General features: G+C 38.5%; 1 protein-coding gene across 2 annotated transcripts in view; it reads right to left on the reverse strand.

Annotated features, from left to right (window-relative positions):
* EDIL3 (EGF like repeats and discoidin domains 3) overlaps nt 1-27,945 on the reverse strand; it is a 430,500-nt gene that overhangs the window by 221,879 nt on the left and 180,676 nt on the right. For both annotated transcript variants that reach the window (XM_060295985.2, XM_060295984.1), the window contains one exon: nt 1,901-2,029. In XM_060295985.2, coding sequence (XP_060151968.1) covers nt 1,901-2,029 — 129 coding nt within the window. The remainder of the gene's footprint in view (nt 1-1,900; nt 2,030-27,945) is intronic.

Here is a 27,945-nt window from a genome sequence, read left to right on the forward strand (position 1 = left end):
GTTCTTGCAAGGGACTAAACAGCTGCTTTTTTTGGTTCTCCCACCTGGAAAAGCTCTCAGGGCTTCCAGCACTTCTAAATTTTCTTTCCCAATATATAATCCTTTTCAATTTTATCTGTAAAGAGGAAGACCTGATAACCTTTGTACAGTAAGCAAGCTACCCATTTAGTCATAATACTCTCCTAGCTCGTATGAGCCAGAGATCATTTATTTCTAGTTCAATTCCTCTATTTATATGTCTTCAAGCACAGAAAGGTCAAGTGACTGGCTCAGGGTCACTTATCCAATAACTTAGAGGTCAGGTCTCAAATCCAGGTCTCTGATTCCAAATCCAATCCCTTTCCCTTATTCTCTGCTGCTTCTAATAGTGATGCACTTCAGAGAAGAGGGACCAGTTTGTTTAGACCACAAAATCCCAGTTCTAAATTGAATCCCTCAGCCTCCAGCTTCCCATAAACCTTAAACATAGGTTTAAGGTCTTAATAGAACCTGAGTCTTGAAGGAGGAATAGGATATTGATCAGAGGGAGGGGAAGAGGGGAATGGCGAATGTCCTAGCGTGAGTAGTGAATATATAAGCCACGAATACTAGAGTGATGATTAAGACCATGATGTTAAGAATGAGTAAGGCAAAATTGGATATGTCAGACAGAGCCAGATTTCCAATCATCAGCAAAAAATGCAGAGTGCATCCTGGCTCTGAGACTTTGAGAATATTGCGTACTTTTCTGGAGACCTTCAATGGTCAGGAATTTGTGGAATTTCTGTAGAAGCCTGTTATAATACACATAATACAGTCTACTGTAATACCTACACTGCTTGTAACTGTCTCTAAGGGCTCAGATCACCAACAAGGGACTGAGAAGCTCCTGATTTTTGTCAGGCTGAGTCCAAAGTCCCCACAGCTGATTCTTCCTTATTGTAGCATCACTGCTCAGCCTTCACACATGAATATCTCAAAACATCTCTGGAAAGACAGAGATGGGAGCCCAGAATCTTGGCTGCCTTGACACTTATCTAATCACCTGAAGAGAATATTACTAACTTATTGGCAAAGCTTTGTGACATAGTGTCAGAGCAGCATCCGGAGGAAGACAGTCTGGCAACCCCACTTGAGCCCCCCCAATCAAGGGCTGCTTGCATAGAGCACACACACTTACAGAGGAATCCCCTCTTGAAATGAGAATAGAATTTTCATAATGGGATGTTGTCCAGTGTTTAGTGGCAAGGACTGTAGCCAAGGTCATATCATCCTAACTTTTTTTTTTTCCTGTGCTGCAGGGCTCTAGGGTGGAGAGTGTAAGAGTATACAAAGGCAGACTTTTACTGTTAGAAATCCTTAGAAGGACAGTAATGTTGAGCCATACTTCTAAGAAAAAATCATCACAAGTGGACATATTTTGTTTAACTTCAGGTTAAATAAGAACAAGCATAAAAGAGAGATATGCAGATAGCACACTTGTTGAACTTACAAAGATTTTCACACTAAAACTGCTGACATGTGAGAAGGAGGAAGCTGGCTTATAGATAGGGCAGAGTGGGCAGTTTTCTTTTCTGGGTATCATCTCTGAACTGAATCAACAGAATAATGTCTAGGAAGCTTGAAGAATGCAGCGTTAGGACAAATGTGAAAGAAAGAGACACATATCAGTTCAATATAAAAGCAGCATTTTGCAAGTATGGCTGAACAACGATGAAAAGGGCCAACACGCCTGGGAGGATAGAAACAGTCTAGGAGTCAGTGGGGAATGTGGTGTATTCAGTGGGAGAGAAGTAGCATTAGCCAATGGCCAGGGTTCTTTGCTGCTCAAAGATTCTATCATTCTATTACAAACAAGAATAATGACTTGTATATTTTGCAATCAGTGATAGTAAAAGCACAATGACTGTGGATGACTTACTGTGCTGACAGTGAATCCCATTAAATCCTCGGGGACATTTACAGACATAGCCTATGAATGTATCCCCTCGGTATGCTTCACTTATTTCACAGGTTCCTCCATTATGGCACGGATTAGGAGTGCAGGGACCTGAAAGATAGAAAAAGAATATTGCTGCATGATGCATATGCTTTAAAGTAGACATTGGGTCAACATTTTGCAATTAATAATTTTATAGAGGAAAGTGTTCTGGATATTAGTGCCATAGGAAATGTAGTAGTTGGGGGAGTTCTAGAGATCAATGGCATGGGTTTGAATCCTGGTTTCATCACTTTCTAGCCATGTGGTCTTGGACGATTTATTTAACCTCTCCGTACCTCAGTCTCATCTTCTGTTGAATGCAATACTAATACAATCTACCACAAAGGGGGATGATAGAGATGAAAACAATTCATACAGGGCTTCCCTGGTGGCGCAGTGGTTGAGAGTCCGCCTGCCGATGCAGGGGACACGGGTTCGAGCCCTGGTCTGGGAGGATCCCACATGCCGCAGAGCAACTGGGCCCGTGAGCCACAACGACTGAGCCTGCGTGTCTGGAGCCCGTGCTCCACAAGAGAGGCCGAGATAGTGAGAGGCCCGCGCACCGCCATGAAGAGTGGCCCCCGCTCACCGCAACTAGAGAAAGCCTTCACACAGAAACGAAGACCCAGCACAGCCAAAAATAAATAAATAAGGGGGACGAGGGGAAGATGGCGGAAGACTAAGACGCGGAGATCACCTTCCTCCCCACAGATACACCAGAAATACATCTACATGTGGAACAACTCCTACAGAACAACTACTGAACGCTGGCAGAAGACCTCAGACCTTCCAAAAGGCAAGAAACTCCCCCACGTACCTGGGTAGGGCAAAAGAAAAAAAGAAAAAAACAGAGACAAAAGAATAGGGACGGGACCTGCACCAGTGGGAGGGAGCTGTGAAGGAGGAAATGTTTCCACACACTAGGAAGCCCCTTGGCGGGTGGAGACTGCGGGAGGGGGGGAACTTCGCATCCGCGGAGGAGAGCGCAGCAACAGGGGTGCGAAGGGAAAAGCGGAAAGATTCCCGCACAGAGGAACGGTGCCGACTGGCACTCACCAGCCCGAGAGGCTTGTCTGCTCCCCCGCCGGGGCGGGCGGGGCTGGGAACTGAGGCTCGGGCTTTGGTCGCAGCACAGGGAGAGGACTGGGGTTGGCAGCGTGAACACAGCCTGAAGGGGATAGAGCACCACGGCTAGCCGGGAGGGAGTCCGGGAAAAGTCTGGACCTGCCGAAGAGGCAAGAGACTTTTTCTTCCCTCTTTGTTTCCTGGTGCGCGAGGAGAGGGGATTAAGAGCGCTGCTTAAAGGAGCTCCAGAGACGGGCGCGAGTCGCCGCTAAAAGCGCGGACCCCAGAGACGGGCAGGAGACGCTAAGGCTGCTGCTGCCGCTGCCAAGAAGCCTGTGTGCGAGCACAGGTCACTATCCATACCTCCTTTCCGGGGAGCCTGTGCAGCCCGACACTGCCGGGTTCCCGGGACCCAGGGACAACTTACCCGGGAGAACGCACGGCGTGCCTCAGGCTGGTGCAACGTCACGCCAGCCTCTGCCGCCGCAGGCCCGCCCCTCACTCCGTGCCCCTCCCCCCTCCCAGGCCTGAGTAATCCAGAGTCCCTGAATCAGCTGCTCCTTTAACCCCGTCCTGTCTGAGCAAAACACAGACGCCCTCCAGCGACCTACACGCAGAGGCGGGGCCAAATCCAAAGCTGAGCACCTGGGAGCTGTGAGAACAAAGAAGAGAAAGGGAAATCTCTCCCAGCAGCCTCAGAAGCAGCGGATTAAAGCTCCACAATCAACTTGATGTACCCTGCATCTGTGGAATACATGAATAGACAATGAATCATCCCAAATTAAGGAAGTCGACTTTGGGAGCAAGATTTACGATTTTTTCCCCTTTTCCTCTTTTTGTGAGTCTGTATGTGTATGCCTCTGTGTGAGATTTTGTCTGTATAGCTTTGCTTCCACCATTTGTCCTAGGGTTCTATCCGTCCTTTTTTTTTTTAATTTTTTTTCTTTCTTAATAATATTAATTTTAATAACTATTTTATTTTACTTTATCTTCTTTCTTTCTTTCTTTTTCCTTCCTTCCTTCCTTTAGACAATGAATCATCCCAAATTGAGGAGGTGGACTTTGAGAGCAAGATTTATGATTTTTTCCCCTTTTCCTCTTTTTATGAGTGTGTATGTGTATGCTTCTGTGTGAGATTTTGTCTGTATAGCTTTGCTTCCACCATTTGTCCTAAGGTTCTATCCGTCCATTTTTTTTAATTTCTTTTCTTAATAATTATTTTTTATTTTAATAACTTTATTATATTTTACTCTTTTATTTTACTTTATCTTCCTTCTTTCTTTCTTCCTTCCTTCCCTCCTTTCTTCCTTCCTTCCTTCCTCCCACCGTCCCTCCCTCCCTCCCTCCTTCCTTTCCCTCTTTCCTTCTTTTCTTCTTTTTTTCTTCCTTCCTTCCTTCCTTTCTTTCTTTCTTCCTACTTCTACTAATTCTTTCTCTCTACTTTTTCTCCCTTTTATTCTGAGCCGTGTGGAGGAAAGGCTCTTGGGGCTGCAGCCAGGAGTCAGTGCTGCGCCTCTGAGGTGGGAGAGCCAACTTAAGGACACTGGTCAACAAAAGACCTCCCAGCTCCACATAATATCAAACGGCGAAAATCTCCCAGAGATCTCCATCTCAACACCAGCACCCAACTTCACTCAACGACCAGCAAGCTACAGTGCTGGACACCCTATGCCAAACAACTAGCAAAACAGGAACACAACCCCACCCATTAGCAGAGAGCCTGCCTAAAATCCTAATAAGTCCACAGACACCCCAAAACACACCACCAGACGTGGACCTGCCCACCAAAAAGACAAGATGCAGCCTCATCCACCAGAACACAGGCACTAGTCCCCTCCACCAGGAAGCCTACACAACCCACTGAACCAACCTTAGCCACTGGGGACAGACACCAAAAACAACGGGAACTACGAACCTGCAGCCTGCAAAAAGGAGACCCCAAACACTGTAAGATAAGCAAAATGAGAAGACAGAAAAACACACAGCAGATGAAGGAGCAAGATGAAAACCCACCAGACCTAACAAATGAAGAGGAAATAGGGAGTCTACCTGAAAAAGAATTCAGAATAATGATAGTAAAGATGATCCAAAATCTTGGAAAGAGAAGAGAGAAAATGCAAGAAACATTTAACAAGGACCTAGAAGAACTAAAGATGAAACAAACCACGATGAACAACACAATAAATGAAACGAAAAATACTCTAGGGGGATCAATAGCAGAATAACTAAGGCAGAAGAATGCATAAGTGACCTGGAAGATAAAATAGTGGAAATAACTACTGCAGAGCAGAATAAAGAAAAAAGAATGAAAAGAACTGAGGACAGTCTCAGAGACCTCTGGGACAACATTAAATGCACCAACATTCGAAGTATAGGGTTTCCAGAAGAAGAAGAGAAAAAGAAAGGGACTGAGAAAATATTTGAAGAGATTATAGTTGAAAACTTCCCTAATATGGGAAAGGAAATAGTTAATCAAGTCCAGGAAGCACAGAGAGTCCCATACAGGATAAATACAAGGAGAAATACACCAAGACACATATTAATCAAACTGTCAAAAATTAAATACAAAAAAGCACATTAAAAGCAGCAAGGGAAAAACAACAAATAACACACAAGGGAATCCCCATAAGGTTAACAGCTGATCTTTCAGCAGAAACTCTGCAAGCCAGAAGGGAGTGGTAGGACATGTTTAAAGTGATGAAGGAGAAAAACCTGCAACCAAGATTACTCTAGCCAGCAAGGATCTCATTCAAATTTGATGGAGAAATTAAAACCTTTACAGACAAGCAAAAGTTGAGAGAGTTCAGCACCACCAAAGCAGCTTTACAACAATGGCTAAAGGAACTTGTCCAGGCAGGAAACACAAGAGAAGGAAAAGACCTACAAAAACAAACCCAAAACAATTAAGAAAATGGTAATAGGAACATACATATCGATAATTACCTTAAATGTAAAGGGATTAAATGCTCCCACCAAAAGACACAGATTGGCTGAATGGATACAAAAACAAGACCCATATATATGCTGTCTACAAGAGACCCACTTCAGACCTAGAGACACATACAGACTGAAAGTAAGGGGATGGAAAAAGAAATTCCATACAAACGGAAACCAAAAGAAAGCTGGAGTAGCAATTCTCATATCAGACAAAAAAGACTTTAAAATAAAGACTATTACAAGAGACAAAGAAGGACACTACATAATGATCAAGGGATCGATCCAAGAAGAAGATATAACAATTGTAAATATTTATGCACCCAACATAGGAGCACCTCAATACATAAGGCAAATACAAACAGCCATAAAAGGGGAAATCGACAGTAACACATTCATAGTAGGGGACTTCAACACCCCACTTTCACCAATGGACAGATCATCCAAAATGAAAATAAATAAGGAAACACAAGCTTTAAATGATACATTAAACAAGATTGACTTATTAATTGATATTTATAGGACATTCCATCCAAAAACAACAGAATACACATTTTTCTCAAGTGCTCATGGAACATTCTCCAGGATACATCATATCTTGGGTCACAAATCAACTCTTACTAAATTTAAGAAAATTGAAATTGTATCAAGTATCTTTTCTGACCACAGCGCTATGAGACTAGATATCAATTACAGTAAAATATCTGTAAAAAATAAAAACACACGGAGGCTAAACAATACACTACTTAATAACGAAGTGATCACTGAAGAAATCAAAGAGGAAATAAAAAAATACCTAGAAACAAATGACAATGGAGACACGACGACCCAAAACCTATGGGATGCATCAAAAGCAGTTCTAAGAGGGAAGTTTATAGCAATACAAGCCCACCTTAAGAAACAGGAAACATCTCAAATAAACAACCTAACCTTGCACCTCAAGCAATTAGAGAAAGAAGAACAAAAAAAACTCAAAGTTAGCAGAAGGAAAGAAATCATAAAAATCAGATCAGAAATAAATGAAAAAGAAATGAAGCCAACGATAGCAAAGATCAATAAAACTAAAAGCTGGTTCTTTGAGAAGATAAACAAAATAGATAAACCATTAGCCAGACTCATCAAAAAAAAGAGGGAGAAAACTCAAATCAATAGAATTAGAAAAAAAGGAGAAGTAACAACTGACACTGTAGAAATACAAAAGATCATGAGAGATTACTATGAGCAACTCTATGCCAATAAAATGGACAATCTGGAAGAAATGGACAAATTCTTAGAAATGCACAACTGCCAAGACTGAATCAGGAAGTAATAGAAAATATGAACAGACCAATCACAAGCACAGAAATTGAAACTGTGATTAAAAATCTTCCAACAAACAAAAGCCCAGGACCAGATGGCTTCACAGGCAAATTCTATCAAACATTTAGAGAAGAGCTAACACCTAACCTTCTCAAACTCTTCCCAAATATAACAGAGGGAGGAACACTCCCAAATTCATTCCACAAGGCCACCATCACCTTGATACCAAAACCAGACAAGGATGTCACAAAGAAAGAAAACTACAGGCCAATAACACTGATGAACATAGATGCAAAAATCCTCAACAAAATACTAGCAAACAGAATCCAACAGCACATTAAAAGGATCATACACCATGATCAAGTGGGGTTTATCCCAGGAATGCAAGGATTCCTTAATATACGCAAATCAATCAATGTGATAAACCATATTAACAAATTGAAGGAGAAAAACCATATGATCATCTCAATAGATGCGGAGAAAGCTTTTGACAAAATTCAACATTCATTTATGATAAAAATCCTGCAGAAAGTAGGCATAGAGGGATCTTTCCTCAACATAATAAAGGCCATATATGACAAACCCACAGCCAACATCGTCCTCAATGGTGAAAAACTGAAAGCATTTCCACTAAGATCAGGAACAAGACAAGGTTGCCCACCCTCACTGCTCTTATTCAACATAGTTTTGGAAGTTTTAATCACAGCAATCAGAGAAGAAAGAGAAATGAAAGGAATCCAAATCGGAAAAGAAGAAGTAAAGCTGTCACTGTGCAGATGCCATGATACTATACATTGAGAATCCTAAAGATGCTACCAGAAAACTACTAGAGCTAATCAATGGATTTGGTAAAGTTGCAGGATACAAAATTAATGCACAGAAATCTCTGGCATTCCTATACACTAATGATGAAAAATCTGAAAGTGAAATCAAGAAAACACTCCCATTTACCATTGCAACAAAAAGAATAAAATATTTAGGAATAAACCTACCTAAGGAGACAGAAGATCTGTATGCAGAAAATTATAAGACACTGATGAAAGAAATTAAAGATGATACAAATAGATGGAGAGATATACAATGTTCTTGGATTGGAAGAAGCAATATTGTGAAAATGACTCAACTACCCAAAGCAATCTACAGATTCAATGCAATCCCTATCAAACTACCACTGGAATTTTTCACAGAACTAAAACAAAAAAATTCACAATTTGTATGGAAACACAAAGACCCCGAATAGCCAAAGCAATCTTGAGAACGAAAAACGGAGCTGGAGAAATCAGGCTCCCTGACTTCAGACCATACTACAAAGCTACAGTAATCAAGACAGTATGGTACTGGCACAAAAACAGAAAGATGGATCAATGGAACAGGATAGAAAGCCCAGAGATAAACCCACACACATATGGTCACCTTATCTTTGATAAAGGAGGCAGGAATATAGAGTGGAGAAATGACAGCCTCTTCAATAAGTGGTGCTGGGGAAACTGGACAGGTACATGTAAAAGTATGAGATTAGATCACTCCCTAACACCATACACAAAAATAAGCTCAAAATGGATTAAAGACCTAAATGTAAGGCCAGAAACTATCAAACTCTTAGAGGAAAACATAGGCAGAACAATCTATGACATAAATCACAGCAAGATCCTTTTTGACCCACCTCCTAGAGAAATGGAAATAAAAACAAAAATAAACAAATGGGACCGAATGAAAATTCAAAGCTTTTGCACAGCAAAGGAAACCATAAACAAGACCAAAAGACAACCCTCAGAATGGGAGAAAATATTTGCAAACGAAGCAACTGACAAAGAATTAATTTCCAAAATTTTCAAGCAGCTTATGCAGCTCAATAACAAAAAAACAAACAACCCAATCCAAAAATGGGCAGAAGACCTAAATAGACATTTTCCAAAGAAGATATACAGACTGCCAACAAACACATGAAAGAATGCTCAACATCATTGATCATTAGAGAAATGCAAATCAAAACTACAATGAGATATCATCTCACACCAGTCAGAATGGCCATCATCAAAATATCTAGAAATAATAAATGCTGGAGAGGGTGTGGAAAAAAGGGAACACTCCTGCACTGCTGGTGGGAATGTGAATTGATACAGCCACTATGGAGAACAGTATGGAGGTTCCTTAAAAAGCTACAAATAGAACTACCATATGACCCAGCAATCCCACTACTGGGCATATACCCTGAGAAAACCATAATTCAAAAAGAGTCATGTACCAAAATGTTCATTGCAGCTCTATTTACAATAGCCAGGACATGGAAACAACCTAAGTGCCCATCATCGGATGAATGGATAAAGAAGATGTGGTACCTATATACAATGGAATATTACTCAGCCATAAAAAGAAACGAAATTGAGCTATTTGTAATGAGGTGGATGGACCTAGAGTCTGTCATACAGAGTGAAGTAAGTCAGAAAGAGAAAGACAAATACCATATGCTAACACATATATATGGAATTTAAGAAAAAAAAAATGTCATGAAGAACCTAGGGGTAAGACAGGAATAAAGACACAGACCTACTAGAGAATGGACTTGAGGATATGGGGAGGGGGACGGGTGAGCTGTGAGAAAGCGAGAGAGAGGCATGGACATATATACACTACCAAACGTAAGGTAGATAGCTAGTGGGAAGCAGCCGCATAGCACAGGGAGATCAGCTCGGTGCTTTGTAACCACCTGGAGGGGTGGGATAGGGAGGGTGGGAGGGAGTGAGACGCAAGAGGGAAGAGATATGGGAACATATATATATGTATAACTGATTCACTTTGTTATAAAGCAGAAACTAACACACCATTTTAAAGCAATTATACCCCAATAAAGATGTTAAAAAAAAAATTAAAAAAAAATCATACATATAAAATACCCAGAACAGACACATATGAAACACTCAGAAAGTATTAGCACTAAGTAAAATATTGTTATTAAGGTCTCTGAATTATAGCATCTCTTCTGCATGTTTAAAAAGTAATAGTGAATGGCAATTTCTAGAGTCACAAACACAGAAGAGCTTTTGTATCCTGCTGGTGAAAGTAGCATAAGCTTGTAAGTGACTATAACCTCATGGGTCAAGGGGAGTGTATAGCTGGTTGCAATAATTTTTTCGACTATCTGTGAGCTTGTGGTGGGGCATACTTCGGGAGAACTACAATTTTTGCCAATGTGTAGGAAGTAGCTCATTGAAAGTTGCAAATATAGAGAAGAGTTTTTTTATTTTAATTTTTATTTTTATTTTTTGCGGTACGCGGGTCTCTCACTGCTGTGGCCTCTCCCGTTGTGGAGCACAGGCTCCGGACGCGCAGGCTCAGCGGCCATGGCTCATGGGCCCAGCCACTACGCGGCATGTGAGATCTTCCCGGACCGGGGCACGAACCCACGTCCCGTGCATCGGCAGGCGGACTCTCAACCACTGCGCCACGAGGGAAGCCCGAGAGTTATTTTTAAGCTTTGAGAAAGTAACTTCACCAGAGTGACTGGTACTGGGAGAGTCAATAGGATTGTGGTGCTTCACCTCCCTTGGAGAGAACCAGCTGCTGGGGTGGAGGTGTAGAGCTGGGCCAGTCCTGCCTGACCCTGGCACTCCTCTACTGCACATTCTTTACTCTGGGGTGCCCCTTTGGTATGGCTGAGATTTTTCCAACTGGCATAGCATCCAAGGCTTTTTCTTTGCAATATTCCTTCATTCCTTTTCTCTCTTCAGAGTTGACAGGCTTGTGTCACAGTCTCTGAAGGCTCATCCTACCTACTCTTGCTCTCTCTCCCGTTTGTCCATCACAGTTATCCCCCCCTCCAATAAACCTTTTGCACGTCTAATTCTGTCTTATATTGTTAGTTGGCCTCTTGGAAGATGCTAATTGACTCAGGGCAGAATCCAGATTGGAGTTTGTGAAGAAAAGTTGAAGGAAGAAAAAGTTCTCCCTGGGAGATGAAGAAAGGCTAAGCAAAATATATAGTATTCTCTAATTTTGTCCTTTTTTTTTTTAATTGGAGAGACTAGAACACACTTATGTGAAACAAAAATCACTGAAGAGAAAGTTAAGATGTACATACTAGAAAAGGCAAGCGAGAGTAATTAAACCAAGTGTCTGACTCTATATGTAGAGATAAATTCCAGAGTCTGGAGGAAGATTAGTGAAGAAAAGTGAGTGGTTTCAGCAGAGACTAGAGTAGGTGAAAGTGTTGGCACAAGAATGGTGATAACCAGAGTCAGCTGGGTGGGGGCAAGGCTATTAAGTAAGGGGTCCCCAACCTCTGGGCCATGGACCGGTACCGGTCCGTGGCCTGTTAGGAACCGGGCCGCATAGCAGAAGATGAGCGGCGGGCAAGTGAGCGAAGCTTCATCTGCCGCTCCCCATGGCTCCCCATCTCTCCCCATCGATCACATTACTACCTGAACCATCCACCCTCCCCACCCCTGTCCGTGGAAAAATTGTCTTCCACGAAGCAGGTCCCTGGTGCCAAAAAGGTTTTGGGACTGCTGTATTAAAAGGTCGCAATAGTGAATGGCTACCCAAGTGTGGGTCAAAGCCATTTAACAACTTGATGAGAGAAAAGGAAATTCACCATCATCACAAAGTTGACAACAGAAAGCACTCAGAGTTTGGGCAACGCTATCCTGCAAGACTTCATAATTCTATCACCTCCTCCAGTAGCTGTTTGACAGTTTCTTCCAGTTTAAAATTTCATGAAATTCAATGGTTGTAGAATCTAATAAAGATATACGTGAAATAGGCAACAATGTGGCAACTCTGGTGTCTAGATCCTCAATTCTTGGTAGGGCTGACTTTCAAAGAGTGAAAAGAAATCAATGTAGCTGTGATTTTTCTCCAGATATCTTCATACCAATTAAAAATAATACATTTATTCAAGTAGGTAGTTTAGTGCTATGCAGTACTTGTCAATTAGACCAACTAACACCTGTCCTTGAGGTGGTATGTTGTAGATGTTTGAGACAGGAAGAAGATGTTAACACCAGTGGTCATTTTTCTCCATCACCAAGAGATGCAAACCATGCTACAGAATCCCTCCCTTATTCTCTTCTTTCTCACTTCTATTTCCTCCCTCCTCTCAAATTAATTAACATTAACGATGCCTGACAACTTACAAATTCCTTTCACATAAATAATCTCATTTATTCCTCCTAGCAACTAGATGATGTAGTTGTCCTTACCATTCTCTTTTACCTTTTTCAAAAACTTAAAGACAGAAAGATTAGGTAATATTTCCCAAATGAACATCTACAAGTGATGCATTTAGGTCTCAAGCTAAGAATCTGTGATCCTAAAACCTACATTCTTTACAGAATCAACCAACTGGGGAGGAGTGAAAGAAATAAACGTGACATTAGAGGGTTGACTCATCAGTTCACTCAAAATAAGAAAATACATGACCTAGATTTTTTTATTAACTGATAACTGATAGCCATGCATATAATTGCCAAAAATATATTAATAATTATAGCCTAAGAATTATATAATTTTAAACAAATAAGGAGCGTTGGAGATCACCTAATCCAATCTTTCAATTTTACAGATGAGGAAACAAGCCTAATAAGAATTCAGTGATTTCTCAAAAATAAAAACCAAAAACCTCAATTAATATGAGGAATGTTGAGTTTAAGGAATTCTCTCTAGTAGGAAAAAAGTTATTAAAACCAAAAATGATTAAGCTATTTCTGACCCCTCAAGAGAGTGATATTATTTATATCAGAAAGAAAATAAATATTTTCCACGTTCCCTTCTACTTACAGAGCTGGGTGAGGGAGGGATAAAAAGCAAACAACTGAAATAGTAAGGCCTCTGCCAGTCCTTGGGAGCAGTTAAAGCCGTGATCACAAGGAAAGTGTTCAATGGAAGTCACTTGGAAGAACAAGGAGCAAATATGAGAGCCTAGAATAGATGACTCTGTTTACTCATGCTTCCTGCATCTCTGGAAAAGTAGAACTTGGCTAGAAGCTGAGGATGAGTTAGTGGCTCTGCCATATAGAGGGAAGAACTTAGGAATGAATGGGGACAACCCAGGAGGGGAGACCCCACAAGCAGAGATGGAAGTAAATTTCAGGGAGTGAAGGGGGTCAAGCAGTATGCTGTGAAGCTGTAATAGGGATGAAAAGCAGCTGGTAAGAAATTGTGATGTCTAAAATTCAGGTTTAAGTTGTTGGCACTGCTGCAGTGTGACCTGTCTCTGTTGGACTATTCAGATCTACAGTCAGACCTGTGTGTGGTATTGGGGGAAATCAAGGGGAAAGAGCTATGCTATTCATCTGGCTCATCCTGGCAGAAGGGAAGAAGTGTTGCAGGACACGACGCCTGAGGGACTCAAGAATCCAGTGGATACAGGAACCTGAAGACCGAGCTGACAGAGGTATCTAGTCCTAGACACTTTAGATATTTCCTGAGGGCACAGGCAAAGTCTGCCCAGCAATCTTGGTGAAGCCTCTGAGATTCCCCAAAGATACGAGCTAGAGAGTTGGAGCTCATTTTATTTATACCCCCAAAGACATCATGACCTCAGCTGACATCTGGGTTTCAGAAAAAGATTATCTGTTACAAAGGTTGTAGCTGCTGTTATTTTTCCTACTCTAAGAAATTCAATGATTTTCATTTACAGGGCGAGGATGAGATAAGGCAAATGGGGCAAGGATTTAACCTTTCTAGAGTGCTTTATACATTAAGCAACATGAAATACATAGTATTCTTTATGATGCTCTGTAAGAACATATCTTTGTTCTACAAGCAAGAAAACAGGTTTGCACAGAGAGGTTAAGTAACATGTGTAACTGCAAAAGCCAAGATTTTCTTTAACACATTCTGCCCGACTACAAACCTAAGCCCTTTCCATTAAGCCACACTTCCTGCCCCATTGAAGATCTGTAGATTAATATGTTAATCTTGACAGATGCCTACAGAATCAGCATGCACTCACTAAGCACATTCCTATAAATAATACAGGACTCCAAAGGCTTCCTACATGGAAATATTTCAGAGTATTTTCAGCAAATGGGTCAGCGTGTTAGATATTATGAATATAGAAAGGCTCTGCTATGCTAACAGTACTCCACTTCAGCTATGTTTGAAATCAACTGTCAAATGCATTTCCGCCTATTATTTTGCAATAATATATTTGGTATGTGTATACCGTTGCTTATACTGTGAAGATGAGAAGTTGACCCTGCCCAACATACAGATTTTTTTCTTTTTCATCCCTAATAATTATACCATGAAACTGATGTTATATGCCTTGTATACATTCTTTTGGAGAACTCCCGGTAGAGTGTTGAAATGACTGGTTACATGATACTTTTCTCCATTAGACCCTTAATTCTCTGTGGTAAGAGTCATGGTCAGCACACAGAAGGTTTCTGATAAATTTTTAATAAACAACGATATGGGACTAATGAGTGATAACCATTTATATCTTCTGCGGAGACCCCATTAAATCTTACAAGGTTTATAAGCTATAAATATCTTTTGGCATTTCAATTGGTAATTAATTAGGATACTTTCTGTAACTTTTCTACACCTTTTAAGGTTCAAGTCCTTTAAATTCATAATTAGTTTCCAATATTTTTTGTCTCTAATGCAGTTTAAGCTTCTAGAGTATTACATTTGTAATATTATTATAACTGTAAATAACAGATCATTGGAATGTAAACTTTTGCCTAATGATTATACCTGTATCCTAATTCTTTGGCAAATATATAATTAAGAAAAATTTAACATCATATAATCTGATTAATAGTGTTTTAGTCTCCTAATTTAATAATTCCTGTATAAAGACATTCACTTAAAACATTAGCAAAAAGAAATAATGAGAATATAACTTAGTGCATAAAGATAAGATAACAAATGTAGCCCAAGTTCTCAACTCACAAAATTTTCTTGGTAGCCAAAAAATTTTATGTTTGATGCTAAATAATGACAATTAAAATATGTATCAAGAGTTTCCAGGTTTCTTTCCCCAGATGATAAGTGAGCTGGTCATCTGAGAATTAGACATCCTAGGAAACTCTTGTCTGTTTTTAAGTTTTCCCCCATCAAATAATCTTCTCTATTTTGCTACTGAAAGTAAGTAGGTATTATTTTAATGTCTTGGCACACTGAAAAATAATAACCATCACCTATGGCATATACCATTGCTTGTACTGTGAGAATAAGAAAGAAACTGACCCTGACCTTCCTCAACATAGAGGTGTTGTTAACTTGTTTTTTCCAGTTAAGCTTAAATAACATCTATTCATTAGGCATCTATTATGTGCTGAGTTCTGCTAGTAATTTGTGATAAATGTTTTGAATGGAATTGTCAGCAGCTGGATGAGGAAGCTAACAACAAAAGAAAATACTTAGTGATCCAGTTTATGTATCTCATTTTTTAAACATAATTTTAATGGTTATCTTTCACTGCAAATATACTATGCTCAGTATTAACATTTTTTTTATTTATGTAATGGTTTCTGAAAATTTAATTCTAGAATTTCCTTAGTGATAATCATATTAACAAATGTTTGTAATATGGCCACATTCTTAACGTTTGCTGCCAACTTCGGAATATTTAGGACACCTCATGTATTTTTTGTAACACGTCAGTGCTAATCTATAACTTATACATCACTTTGAAAACAATTTAACAGCAGAGCAAAATTTGAAATCAAAGTAGTGTTACTGAACCACTCAGAGCTTGTAAAAACGAGGGCCATCTCAATTCATTTCCATTTCAAAAGTCTGCTCCTTTTTGTATAACAGGTGTACAGAAGAAGTATACACAATGGTGGTTACGAGCTTCAGTTCTGAATAGTAGTCATAAAGGTCGAAATTATCTGATTAGACAACATTTGGTAATGTCATTCTTAATGAAATTATAAGCGGACTTGCAAGATACCAGAGGCTTCAGGGAGTTTTAAAATCGAAAATGCTGTAATACTTTTGTAGGTAATCTTTAAGTAGCACCTAACACAATGGGGACAGCATATGATCAATATTAATGAACAACTGAAGTCAACAGCATGTTTTTCAGGCATTTTAATGCAAGTTCATATAAATATGTCAACAAGATTAATTGCTCACAAAAGCAATAGATCTGTATATGGTTTGCTGCTTTTCTGCATCTACCTTCTCACAATTCCAACAGTAGAGAGTTGAAGTGATTTCTATATGTGTAACATGGTTAGCTTTTCACACATTTAGAGACTATGCCCCAGATCATGAATTCCTCATGGTGTGTAAGCAGATTATTAGAAAGTGAACAGGTTAACACTCTCCTGTGACAATGTGTACACAGACCTGGTCAATTTTACAAATTACACTCTCAAAACATTGGCACTTAGATATTAAAAATAAATGTACATTTTAGATTATGTAATAAGGAAATGCCAGTAAGACCATTGCAAGAGCTTAGTTTCACTAGTTATTTTAGCAATGCAAGCAAATAGGAATAGTTATGACCCAAAAGTTCACTCCAAACTCTCGTCTTAAAAACATGTTAGGGCTTCCCTGGTGGCGCAGTGGTTGAGAGTCCGCCTGCCGAGGCAGGGGACACGGGTTCGTGCCCCGGTCTGGGAAGATCCCACATGCCGCAGAGCGGCTGGGCCCATGAGCCATGGCCGCTGAGCCTGCGCGTCTGGAGCCTGTGCTCCAAAACGGGAGAGGCCACAACAGTGAGAGGCCCGCGTACCGCAAAACAAAACAAAACAAAAAAACATGTTAAAATTCTATCATAGTGCTGCTTTTATATTTAATAAGGTTTGAACATTTTGGCAGTTGCCATTTTGAGCCATTGCCACTCTATTTTAAACTAGTTGAAAAAGAAGGAGTTAGTCTGGGAATGTTCACATGATTGAAGCTTTCAAACCATTTTTAACACTAGTTGCTCCTCTTCCTCTTTTCTACTCCTTTTTAAACGTAAATTCAGCCATTTGAGGAAAAAACTGTCAATATTTTCTGGGTATTTTGTATATGTATAGAGAGGTAAACTATAAATAAACCTAAAACACTCCATTTAAGGGGAGAATCGGCAAATTTAACAAATTGTTCCTTAAATATAAAATATTTGAATACATTATGAAAACTGAAATCTGAGGCTAAAGAGAGATTTTTTTTTTTTAATACCTATTGAAAAACTTTCTCCTCGAGAATTAATACTGGACTCTCTTCATATATAACTGTCTAGAGGAAGGCACTGAGATGACTAGTGGCTACAAAGGTGTTTAGGGTTCCTGTGTTAGTTTCCCAGGGCTGCTTTAACAAAATGCCACAAACCTGGTGGCTTCAAACAATAGAAATTTATTTGCTCACAGTTCTGTAGGCTAGAAGTCTGAAATCAAGGTGTGTCGGCAGGGCCATACTCCCTCTGAAGATGCTAGGGCTAAACCCTTCCTCATCCTTTCCAGCTTCTGGTGGCTCTTGGCGCTCCTTGGATTGTATCAGCATAACTCCAATCCCTGCCTCCACCCTCACATGACTTCTTTCCTGTGTTTCTCTGTGTTTTCTCCTCTTCTTATAAGTATACCAGTCATTGGATTCAGGGCCCACCCTAGTCCAGAATAATTTCATCTCAAGATCCTTAATTACTTACATCTGCAAAGCCCTTGTGATGGACTGAATTGTGTCCCCCCAAGATTCATATGTTGAAGCCCTAACCTCCAGTATCTCAAAATGTGACTATATTTGGAGATACAAACTTTAAAGAGGCAATTAAGGTGACAGAAGGCCATAATATGGTCCCTAACCCAATCCAATCTCCCTTACAAGAAGAGGAAATTTGGACACACGAAAGAGATATCAGCAATGTTCCAATACCAGAGGAAAGGCCATGTGAGGACAAAGTAAGAGGGTAGCTATCGACAACCCAAGGAGAAAGGCCTCAGGAGAAACCAAACCTGCTGTCACCTTGATCTTGCACTATGACAACTGTGAGGAAAGGCATTCTATTGTTTAAGCTACCCAGGCTGTGGTATTTTGTTTTGGCAGTCCCAGCAAACTAATACAGACCCTATTTCCAAATAAGGTCACATTCTGAGATTCCTGGTAGACAGGAATTTTGGACAGGTACTCTTCAATCCACTGTAGTCCCTAAGTAGTTGTTTCTTGTAGCAACGAAGCTGAATAAGGAAACCAGAGCCCTCGTCTATTGTTAGAGTGGGCTGACAAAGCACTCATATTTATCAACAATTAACACCTTAGCTAAAACTAATTTCACTTGGCACTCATCACACAGAGTGGTAAAAAATTTGATGATTTTGGAGAACAGGAGAGCAGTTAAGTTTGGAGTAGTGCCTAGGAAGAGTGCAGAAGTGGCTATTTAGGTGCCATCAAGGAGGACCTGTCACTGCAAAACTGAAGAAAATACTCAAGAAAGAATTAAGATTTCTTGGGGTTGATCTTTAGCCATTTACTCTAGTTTAGAGTTGGGCTTGCCAATGGTAGTACGTTTTTTACATAGTCAGACAACGCTCTGAGGAAAGCCATTATACACGTTATTTCTATAAACACATGTAATCATTTGAGTGACAATAGTTGATATGTCCTCTTTTCCCAATAAATACATATCTTATTAAATATTATGACTTTTAAAAATTATTAACAAAATATAGCAAGAGGATCTATCATTTACAAAGTGATAACTATTACTATAGCTCCATCTTACATTTCTTCCTCTGTCCATTCATCCTGCACTGATGGCAAAATAAGCTTCCTAAACCACCAGGTCAGCTCAGAATGTTTTATTACTCAAACAGAAATCTGTCTCGTCTGTAGTCACAATGCATATACATTTTTTTTAGTCCTTCAAAACATGCTGTCTGTTTTGGGACATCTTTTACCTAACCAATAATATTTGATTCGTGATTGATTATGTGATATACTCATTAACAGGACAATATGTACTGAACACAAGACAAAAGATAATGTTGCCCTTTGATTTCCTTTCTATAATAAAGGACACTAATTCTATAGAAGCCTTTTATAAACTACTGAATGCTGTATAAAATTAATTATTACTGTTGAAGTTAGTAACAGAAGACCCAAGTGCACCTTGAAATCTTGGGTCAATAGGATCAACATTTCTAAAATCTACAGGAAACATGGATATCTAAAGTATGGACCATCATGATAATCAATGTCATGTTTTCCTTTTTTTCAGATAGCCACTAGAGTAAGAGGAGGGATTTCCTTGTGAAAATTCCTATGAAACTTTAGAAACCATAAATGCAATCCAATCTAATTGAAAAAAAAGGGCATTCAATAATTTTTGATTAATCTAGGGGGAAAAAATCTCTTTCTGCTTCTAGTGATTGTAATAAGCCAGCTCTGGTTATTGCCAATAAATCATAAGAATTTCTCTCTAATTCCTTAAAAAGCCCTTTAAAATCAGGGAGCTGTTTCCAAACAGAACTCAGCAAATCACCTGTTTGAAAAGTGCATCTGTTAGAACTCACATTCCATGCATTGCAAAATACAATTCGAGCTCCAGAATACACATCAGCAGGTGGTGCAAAGTGGTAAGATATCATTCAAGTTTGCCATTAGCTACCTTGGTTTGTTTCCTCTTCTACATGTCAGTAGGATGGGGCATGGAGTAAAGACAGAGAAGAGACCAATGTGTTTCTGTTATAAGCAAATATCTGAGCCCAGGTTTCAGGAGCATCAAGCAATCTCACTGTTTCACATGGTGTCTCTAAGCAGCTACAAAATTTCCATATTCATCAATCTTCCTCTGACAGCTCTTCACCTTTTTCAGGCTTCTACTGAACTTGCCGACTGTACTGCATGATTAGCATCTCACTGTATACTGCTTCCTTCTCTAATTATTTTATGGTTTTTTTTTGTCTCCCTGATGAGATTATAAACACTCGTGCACAGGAACCCCTACTCCTTGTATTTTGTTTTATCCCCATATATGCTGATAAAGTACTAGATACTCTGATGTTGCTTCATAAATATATGATGATTGACTGAAAAGTAGTATTAATTTTGTTAATTAGAATAACAGCATATAATCTAAACTACATTTCATAGTCTATAACAAAAACCTGAAGTTTAGAGGTTGGTTGCATTTTCATTTGTAGCCCTTTCTCATCCACAGCTAACAGGTTGCAACAATCCAGTTTTAAGCCTGGAGCCAAGCTCAATTTTGTTTGCTGAAGGCTGTGGCAATTTGTAAAATATCAGATTGTAGATAATCTTTTAATTATAAATAGGTATTAAAAGTAGATGCACTCTTTCCCCAAAACTACAGCTCTTTCTTTTGAAATTTAGCAAAGTGGTTTTGATTTTGAAGGCAATGACAGGAGGAGGGGGAAGGATTTCTATTTTTACTTTTGGAATCTGCCCTCTGTGACTGCCATCTTAACCATGAGGGAGTGAGATCCCTGTAGCTCAGGGATCCAGCTACACTCAGATGGGAAGAGTACCTACCCAGACTGCACAGCTGAGAATATTGAAGCACAGCTGGACAGGCAAGTTACTGTTTGGACAGCCTCTTTAGGTCTCGCATGTGGCTTCTTTGTAGCAGACTTGAGAAGGCATGAAACGAAGCAGGCATGGATTCCGGCCAGCTGGCCATCTGTTCCTTCACCCACTGTGATAATTTGGTCTTGTAGAATTTTGTTAAGTGAGCATTAAGTAATGACCATGTCAAACAGAGTGTGTAATGAATGCTTCTTAATCACTGGATAAAAGCTTAGCGGATGCTTGCCCAAACACAGAAAAGGTCACCAACACAAATGAAGAATTAAAAACAGGAGAGCAATGAAATAGATGTAGAACAGCAATAATTAACTTATTTTCCATTTTCACTTTTAATCATATTGAATCCATGTCAAATGGAAGATAGGGGTCTCATAGGGAAGCTAGGTAATAGCATCATAGTTCCTACTATCCCACTATGCATGTATCAAACTCAGGAAGAATTTTAAAATGAAGAAAACACACGAGGGAGTTTATCATCCTGACCTGAGTTGAAAGCACTGTGGTTGTAGTCATTAACACCAAACTTTTCCAAATAATTCTCCAGAATAAGACCAAGTAGTCACTGATTGGAAAAATACTTTCTGTATTGTTTTTTTTAAAGATCAATTGAAATATCCTATTCTGAGAAAGCAGCTTTTTTGCAAAGTCATAAACCTTTTTAATTCTCCTAATGGAATGATGTACTAGATAAACTGTATTATTGGGACGGTCTCCTACTGCCTGGAATTCTGAAATCCATAAGTTTAGACTAATCTTGGATAGTCAATGTTAACTCCACTGTTTATAAAAATGAACCAGAATTCTTTACCTGATTAAGTTACCATCTTATCACCTAAAGAAGATAATATCTATTCCAAATATTCTGCTTATATGGTTCCCCAGCTCAGAATGCCTTTCTTCACCTTACTGTCTCTTCCAAATCTCTCCTCCCTTCCAAGACCTCCCCAAGTTTCATAACCTCCATTAATTTTTCCCTATCATTTATTCTTATTCTCTTCAACAAATTTTATCTGTTACTCTCTATTATAGCCATTGTTTCATTCATTCCTTCATTCATCCTTTCATTCACAGAATTATTCAGTTCATATTTAGAGCTCATACTGTGTTCCAGACACAGTGCTAGGTACTAGGGTTATAATGGTGAGCAAAACAGATACTCTTTCTGCTGTCATATAACTTCAATCAAGTGGAAGAACTGACACCAACCAAAAAAATCACATTAGAAATGGAATTTTTTAATGAGTCATGAAGGAAAGGTATACAGTATCCTGAGAACCTATTAATAGGAGGTTTCCCGAGGAAGTTACACATAAGCTAGGAACTAAAATCCAAGTAAGAGCTAAAGTAAAGAAGGAGATGAGTTTTCCATTCATAGGTCTTTGGAAGGGTCTTCAAGGAGTCCAGTATAGCTGGAGTGGACAGAGCAAAGACAGAGATAGATAGGGACCAGATCAGGCAGGCTGTCAAATATCATGTTTAAAAAAAAAAAAAGGAAAGAGAAAGGGCTTTATGGGGATACATTGACATGTTTAAGCAATAGGATAATATGATTGGAATTTCAATTTTAAAGATAATCTGTGTGCTATATGGACAATACTTAGGAAAGTATCAGCATAGATGAAGGCAGACCAGTTAGGAGTCTTCACTCTAGTCCTGGTGAAGCATGATGGGAAGCCTGGATTAGAGTGGTGGGCTGGGGGATATGGAAAGAAAAAGACAGATTTGAGAAAGGAGGGTCAGGGATGACTTTTGTGTTTCTAGATTTCACATCTCAATGGTGTGTGCCATCCCCTAAGACAGAAGTACTGGAAGAGTGTCTAGATTGGAAGGGAAGATCATGAGTCAACTTTTGGATCTGTTATTCAACAGGAGGTATCAAAAAGGCAGAAAAGAGTATGGCCTAGAGATATAAATGTTAGTGCCCCCAGTATAGGTGGAAATTAATGGGTATGGATATAGCCACCTATGGAAAGACTAGACATAATATGGAGAATCGAGGACCAAGCCCCAAGATATGCCATGACTTAATGGCTGGATAGAAAATGCAATGTTCAGAGAAAGCAACTGGAGAGGTAGGAAAAATATTAGCAGGAAATCAAGTGAAATGATTATGGCACTTAACATATTGCTTTACATTTAATAAACTATTTAACATGTATACATTTTAAAATTCTGAGTAGATTTTAAGGTTCCAAAAACATGAGATTTCTGTTTTACACTTCTTTTATAACCCACTCGGTGTTTTATATACCATTTAGCACACAACAAATACTTGGTGGGTGGATGAAAAATGTTCACAACTCTATGGACTGAATATACGGGCAAAGTATGTTAGGGATTTAAGTGACATTATTCTATACCAAGAGGACATTCTGGTCGATCCTTTTGCTTATCTAGGGAGTCATTTTCATATAACTACAGGAAAAGTCAAGTTGGATAAACTGCCAATACTTTTTGTTGTTTCCAAAATAAGGCTTATTTGGTCTATAGGAATAAAAAAAAATTTAGCAATCTCAATTCCTTTTAGAATCCACAAGAGGAAAAGAAAAAACATGAACTAAAAGAGTGATATGAAAATGAAGAAAGGCAGGAAAAATACATGCTAGAAAATATAAATGTTTTCCGATTTACCTAAAGGCCTTTGGCTGTTTTTGATTTTCCATGATCTCTCTGCTGCTACTCTCAGTGTTGTACTGTCATTTCGCTAACCTTAGAAATCCACTTCTAAAACTGGTTCCCATAAGATCATTCTGACAAGAGAACCCAGTTAATACTGCTATGGTATTAGGTTGAGAAAAACCTCTATAAAGATTTGCCCATAGGCATACAGAGTGAAGTAAGTCAGAAAGAGAAAAACAAATACCGTATGCTAACACATACATATGGAATTAAAAAAAAAAAAGGTTCTGATGAACCTAGGGGCAGGGCAGGAATAAAGACACAGACGTAGAGAATGGACTTGAGGACACGGGGAGGGGGAAGGGTAAGCTGGGACAAAGTGAGAGAGTGGCAGGGACATATATACACTACCAAATGTAAAATAGATAGCTAGTGGGAAGCAGTCGCATAGCACAGGGAGATCAGCTCGGTGCTTTGTGACCACCTAGAGGGGTGGGATAGGGAGGGTGGGAGGGAGATGCAAGAGGGTGGGGATATGGGGATATATGTATACATACAGCTGATTCACTTTGTTATACATCAGCAACTAATACAACACTGTAAAGCAATTATACTCCAATAAAGATATTAAATTAAAAAAAAAAGATTTGCCCATAGGGATAAGCACTGTGTGGGTAAAAAAAAAACAGAAGCCATTTAAAAATAATAACATCACACTTTTATGTAAAGTTCTTGTCTGTTTGCTTCCTAGTAGACATGAAAATGTAGCAGGCAGTTAATATTTGAGAAATATTAACTCTGGAAATCCACTTAAAAATGTGCATAACAATTTATTATCATTGCAAACCCAATTAAATATGTTGAGCTATTAAACACAATTCACTTTCTAACCCATGAGCAAGAGTATTAAATGTATGCAGTACAGATCTGCATTATTATAAAAATCTTTATTTCCACTTTTCCATCATTATGCATTTAAATTTGTAAATTCCATGTTACATTAATCACATGAACATAGATGGGCAATTTTTAGATAGAGAGCTATGGCAATCACTGTATTCCCTATAAAAGAAATCATTCCTGCTGACAATTTTGTGGTGAATTTTGTTAAAATCTGACTATAGTTCATAAAATGGTAAGGTTTCCTTCACAAAAGTTATTAGATGTTTAAGCCCTTCTCAGCTTTATCAAAATAATAAAAAATTAAAAACTACACTTTAATAGCACTGTCTTTGGACTCTGACATTGTACTCAATACTACATAGCATATGGCCATATAACCATTAAAAGAAGTGGCAATAACCCATGTTTGACTGCACTGTGATTTAATATTTATAGTGTTTTCATGATCCAAATAAAGTATGCTGATTAAAATGATCAGGATGTCACCATCTGGATAGAAAAAGCTGAGGTTCACATCTTCAGTATAAAATGCCTCAGGTTATTTCTGCCTGTTGCACTTTCTTATTTCCAACACAATTTCTGTTAGATGAAATATCATAGTACAGAGAAATTATATGCAGTAAATGAATTAGTCAATGAATGAATACCTTAAATAATTAATTCAAGAAGTTATTACCAACATGCTATTTAAATATAGTAGGTCTGAAATTTAAATACAGTAGGTCATTCTTTAAGGTCAGCATATCAAATATAAAAGATTTTCAGAGCAACCAACAATTTACTAGAAGTGACAAGAATGTGTAGCTGCTACTTGGTCAATGTGGTATGGCTTTTAGCGTAATTTTTCCTGTAAAAAGTCTTTTAAAATAATTTAGGAGTCTGATTGAAGTAGGTAACAAACAATGAAGAGATTTATGATTGTTTATCTAGTGCTTCAAAAAAATCAGTTGTAAATGTACAGACATGGTAATTTCCAAAGAAGCAGCTAAACAATGTCTTCACATCATTGTACAAGATACTATGGAACTTTGATAGGAAACGCATGTTGAATTCTAATGAAGATTGGCAAGCAGCAAAAATGTCTCTAATTTGAGTATTCAAGGATAACCATATTGTTCAAGATTAAATACGTTTTAGATGTGGACTCAGGCTCACCCTCATAACTGTAGTAGGAATGTTATTATACTGTTTTAATATTTTTTCTGAATAAAATAATTTTGACCATGTTTATGTCACTGAATTTGAGACGGGGGTTCCAAATTTTCCTTGATCTATGTGCTATGAAATCTTGAGACTATCAGCTCTTTACACAGAAGCTACCCTAGTGCACCTCTGGGTTAAAAAGTGCAGTCTTTGATTCAGACACTTGTGCTCATCAGGCCTCTCAACTTCCCTAAGAGGAGGTCCTTCCGAACTGTGCCTATGTTGCCCCTTGGAGCATAAAATGTGTATATGCCTTTACCCTGCATCCATCTCATTAGGAAATGCTATTGGTTCTATCTTCAAGATATCACTGAGTGGCTATAAAGCCAGGGAACACAGATAAATACTCATAACAAATGATATATTGATATTACAGTACAAAACAATGAAACAGTTTGTGTCTATACGGCCCCTGTTGCTGTATTGAACACGCCAGTCAGGCTTCCACTTTAGGAACTTTGCACCGGCTGTTCCCTCAACCTAAGAAATTCTTCTGCTAACTCCTTCACCTCTATCAAAACTTTGCTCAAAATGATGTTACCTGTTTTCTACTCAAAATTGCAAACAGTACCTTTACCCCCAATATTCCTATTTCTCCCTTACTGTGATCTAGTTTTCTCAAAAGCATTTACCACCTTCTAATATAACCTATTTATTTTTATCTATCTATCTCCCTATCTATCTATCTACCTATCTATCATCTATCTTTTTGGTTTTTGCTTATTGTCAGAAAGCCCCCTTGCTAAAATATAATCTCCATGAAGACAGAACTTTGTTTTCTTCACTTATATAACCCAAGTGTCTGTCAATGATGTACTCAGAATATTTTTGCTGACTGAATATTGCATTTAAATGGCTAAGTTTTCCAAGTTTTCGTCAGGAAACAATATTAAACTTATTAAATACTGATCAAAGCTGGATTTAGCCCTGCATTATGCCAAAAAGGCCATTATCCATGTACATAGGATCATTCTGACAAACAAAAAAGTGCTTTTATAGGATTATTTTTGCTGTAATCCCACTGACCTACATAAAAACCAAACAAAATGAACAAACGAAAAAAACTTTTGAAAAAAAAAAAAAAACAACCCACCCTGCTTTAGTTACTGTGAGGATTCATGTTATCCAGGATCCCAGGAGCATCTCTGAACTTGAGACCAAGAATAGTTTTGGTTTTCATGAGTGACAAATCTAGTTTATTCTTATGAACAATTTAAATTTATAACATCATTCAGTCATCAGAAACTTATTAGGCAGCTGCCCTGTGCCAGACACTGGGTATAGTGAACAATATCAAAAACAGCCAATGGCCACAAGAATCCTGTATGCCAAAGAAGATTACAGAGGCGTAACTAGAAAACTTCAATATGATGACTTAGGTGCTAATGTATGGCAAGTACAGAAACCGCTGGGAGAATGTAGGAGGAATACCTAATTCAATATCGGAAACTCAGGTATGATATCTTAGAATAATGAACATTTAAAGCTGAGATCCACAGGATGAATAGGAATAGGCTGATAAGGAAGGTAGGTTATAGCCCTCCAGGCAGAGGAGGGCTTTATCATGTATGAATACTCAAAGTAAAAAAAAAAAAAAAAAAAAAATGACTAATTTGTAGAACTGAAACAAATACAGTGTCATTAGAGCTTGAAGTGCAAGAGGGAAACTGGTAGGAGAAAAAGTCAGATGGATTAGCAGAGCCTAATTATGACAAACCTCACAAGTCAAATAAGGGATTTATACTTTATCCTGAAGATAATGGGAAGTTAAGAGTTTTAAGCAAAGAATGACTAATCAGATGCACACAAACTGAATGTGTAGGATTAGCTACTTGATGGAGTTACCAAGGGATGATTTCTATTTCCTCTACAAAGTGTATGTCTGCCTCAATAGTAGAAAAGATACAACCTGCAGCCACTATGGAAAACAGTATGGAGGTTCCTCAAAAAACTAAAACTAGAGTTGCTATATGATCCAGCAATTACACTCCTGGGCATATACCCAGACAAAACTATAAATTCAAAAAGATACATGCACCTCTAACTTCATAGCAGCACTAGTCACAATCACCAAGACATGGAAACAACCTAAACGTCCATTAACAGATGAATGGATAAAGTGGATGCGAGATATATATATATATATATATATATATATATATATATATATATATATATATATATACACACACACACATATATATACACATACACACTATAGAATATTACTCAGCCATTAAAAAGAATGAAATAATGCCATTTGCAGCAACATGAATGCACCTAGAGATTATCATACTAAGCAAAGTAAGTCAGAAAAAGAAAGGCAAATACCATATGTTAACACTTATATGCAGAATCTAAAATATAATACAAATGAACATATCTATGAAAGAGAAACAGACTCACAGACATAGAGAACAGACTTGTGGTTGACAATGGGGATGGGGGTGGCTGAGGGAAGTATTGAGAGT

Source organism: Globicephala melas, chromosome 3, assembly GCF_963455315.2.
Source record: "Globicephala melas chromosome 3, mGloMel1.2, whole genome shotgun sequence".
Lineage (NCBI taxonomy): Eukaryota > Metazoa > Chordata > Mammalia > Artiodactyla > Delphinidae > Globicephala > Globicephala melas.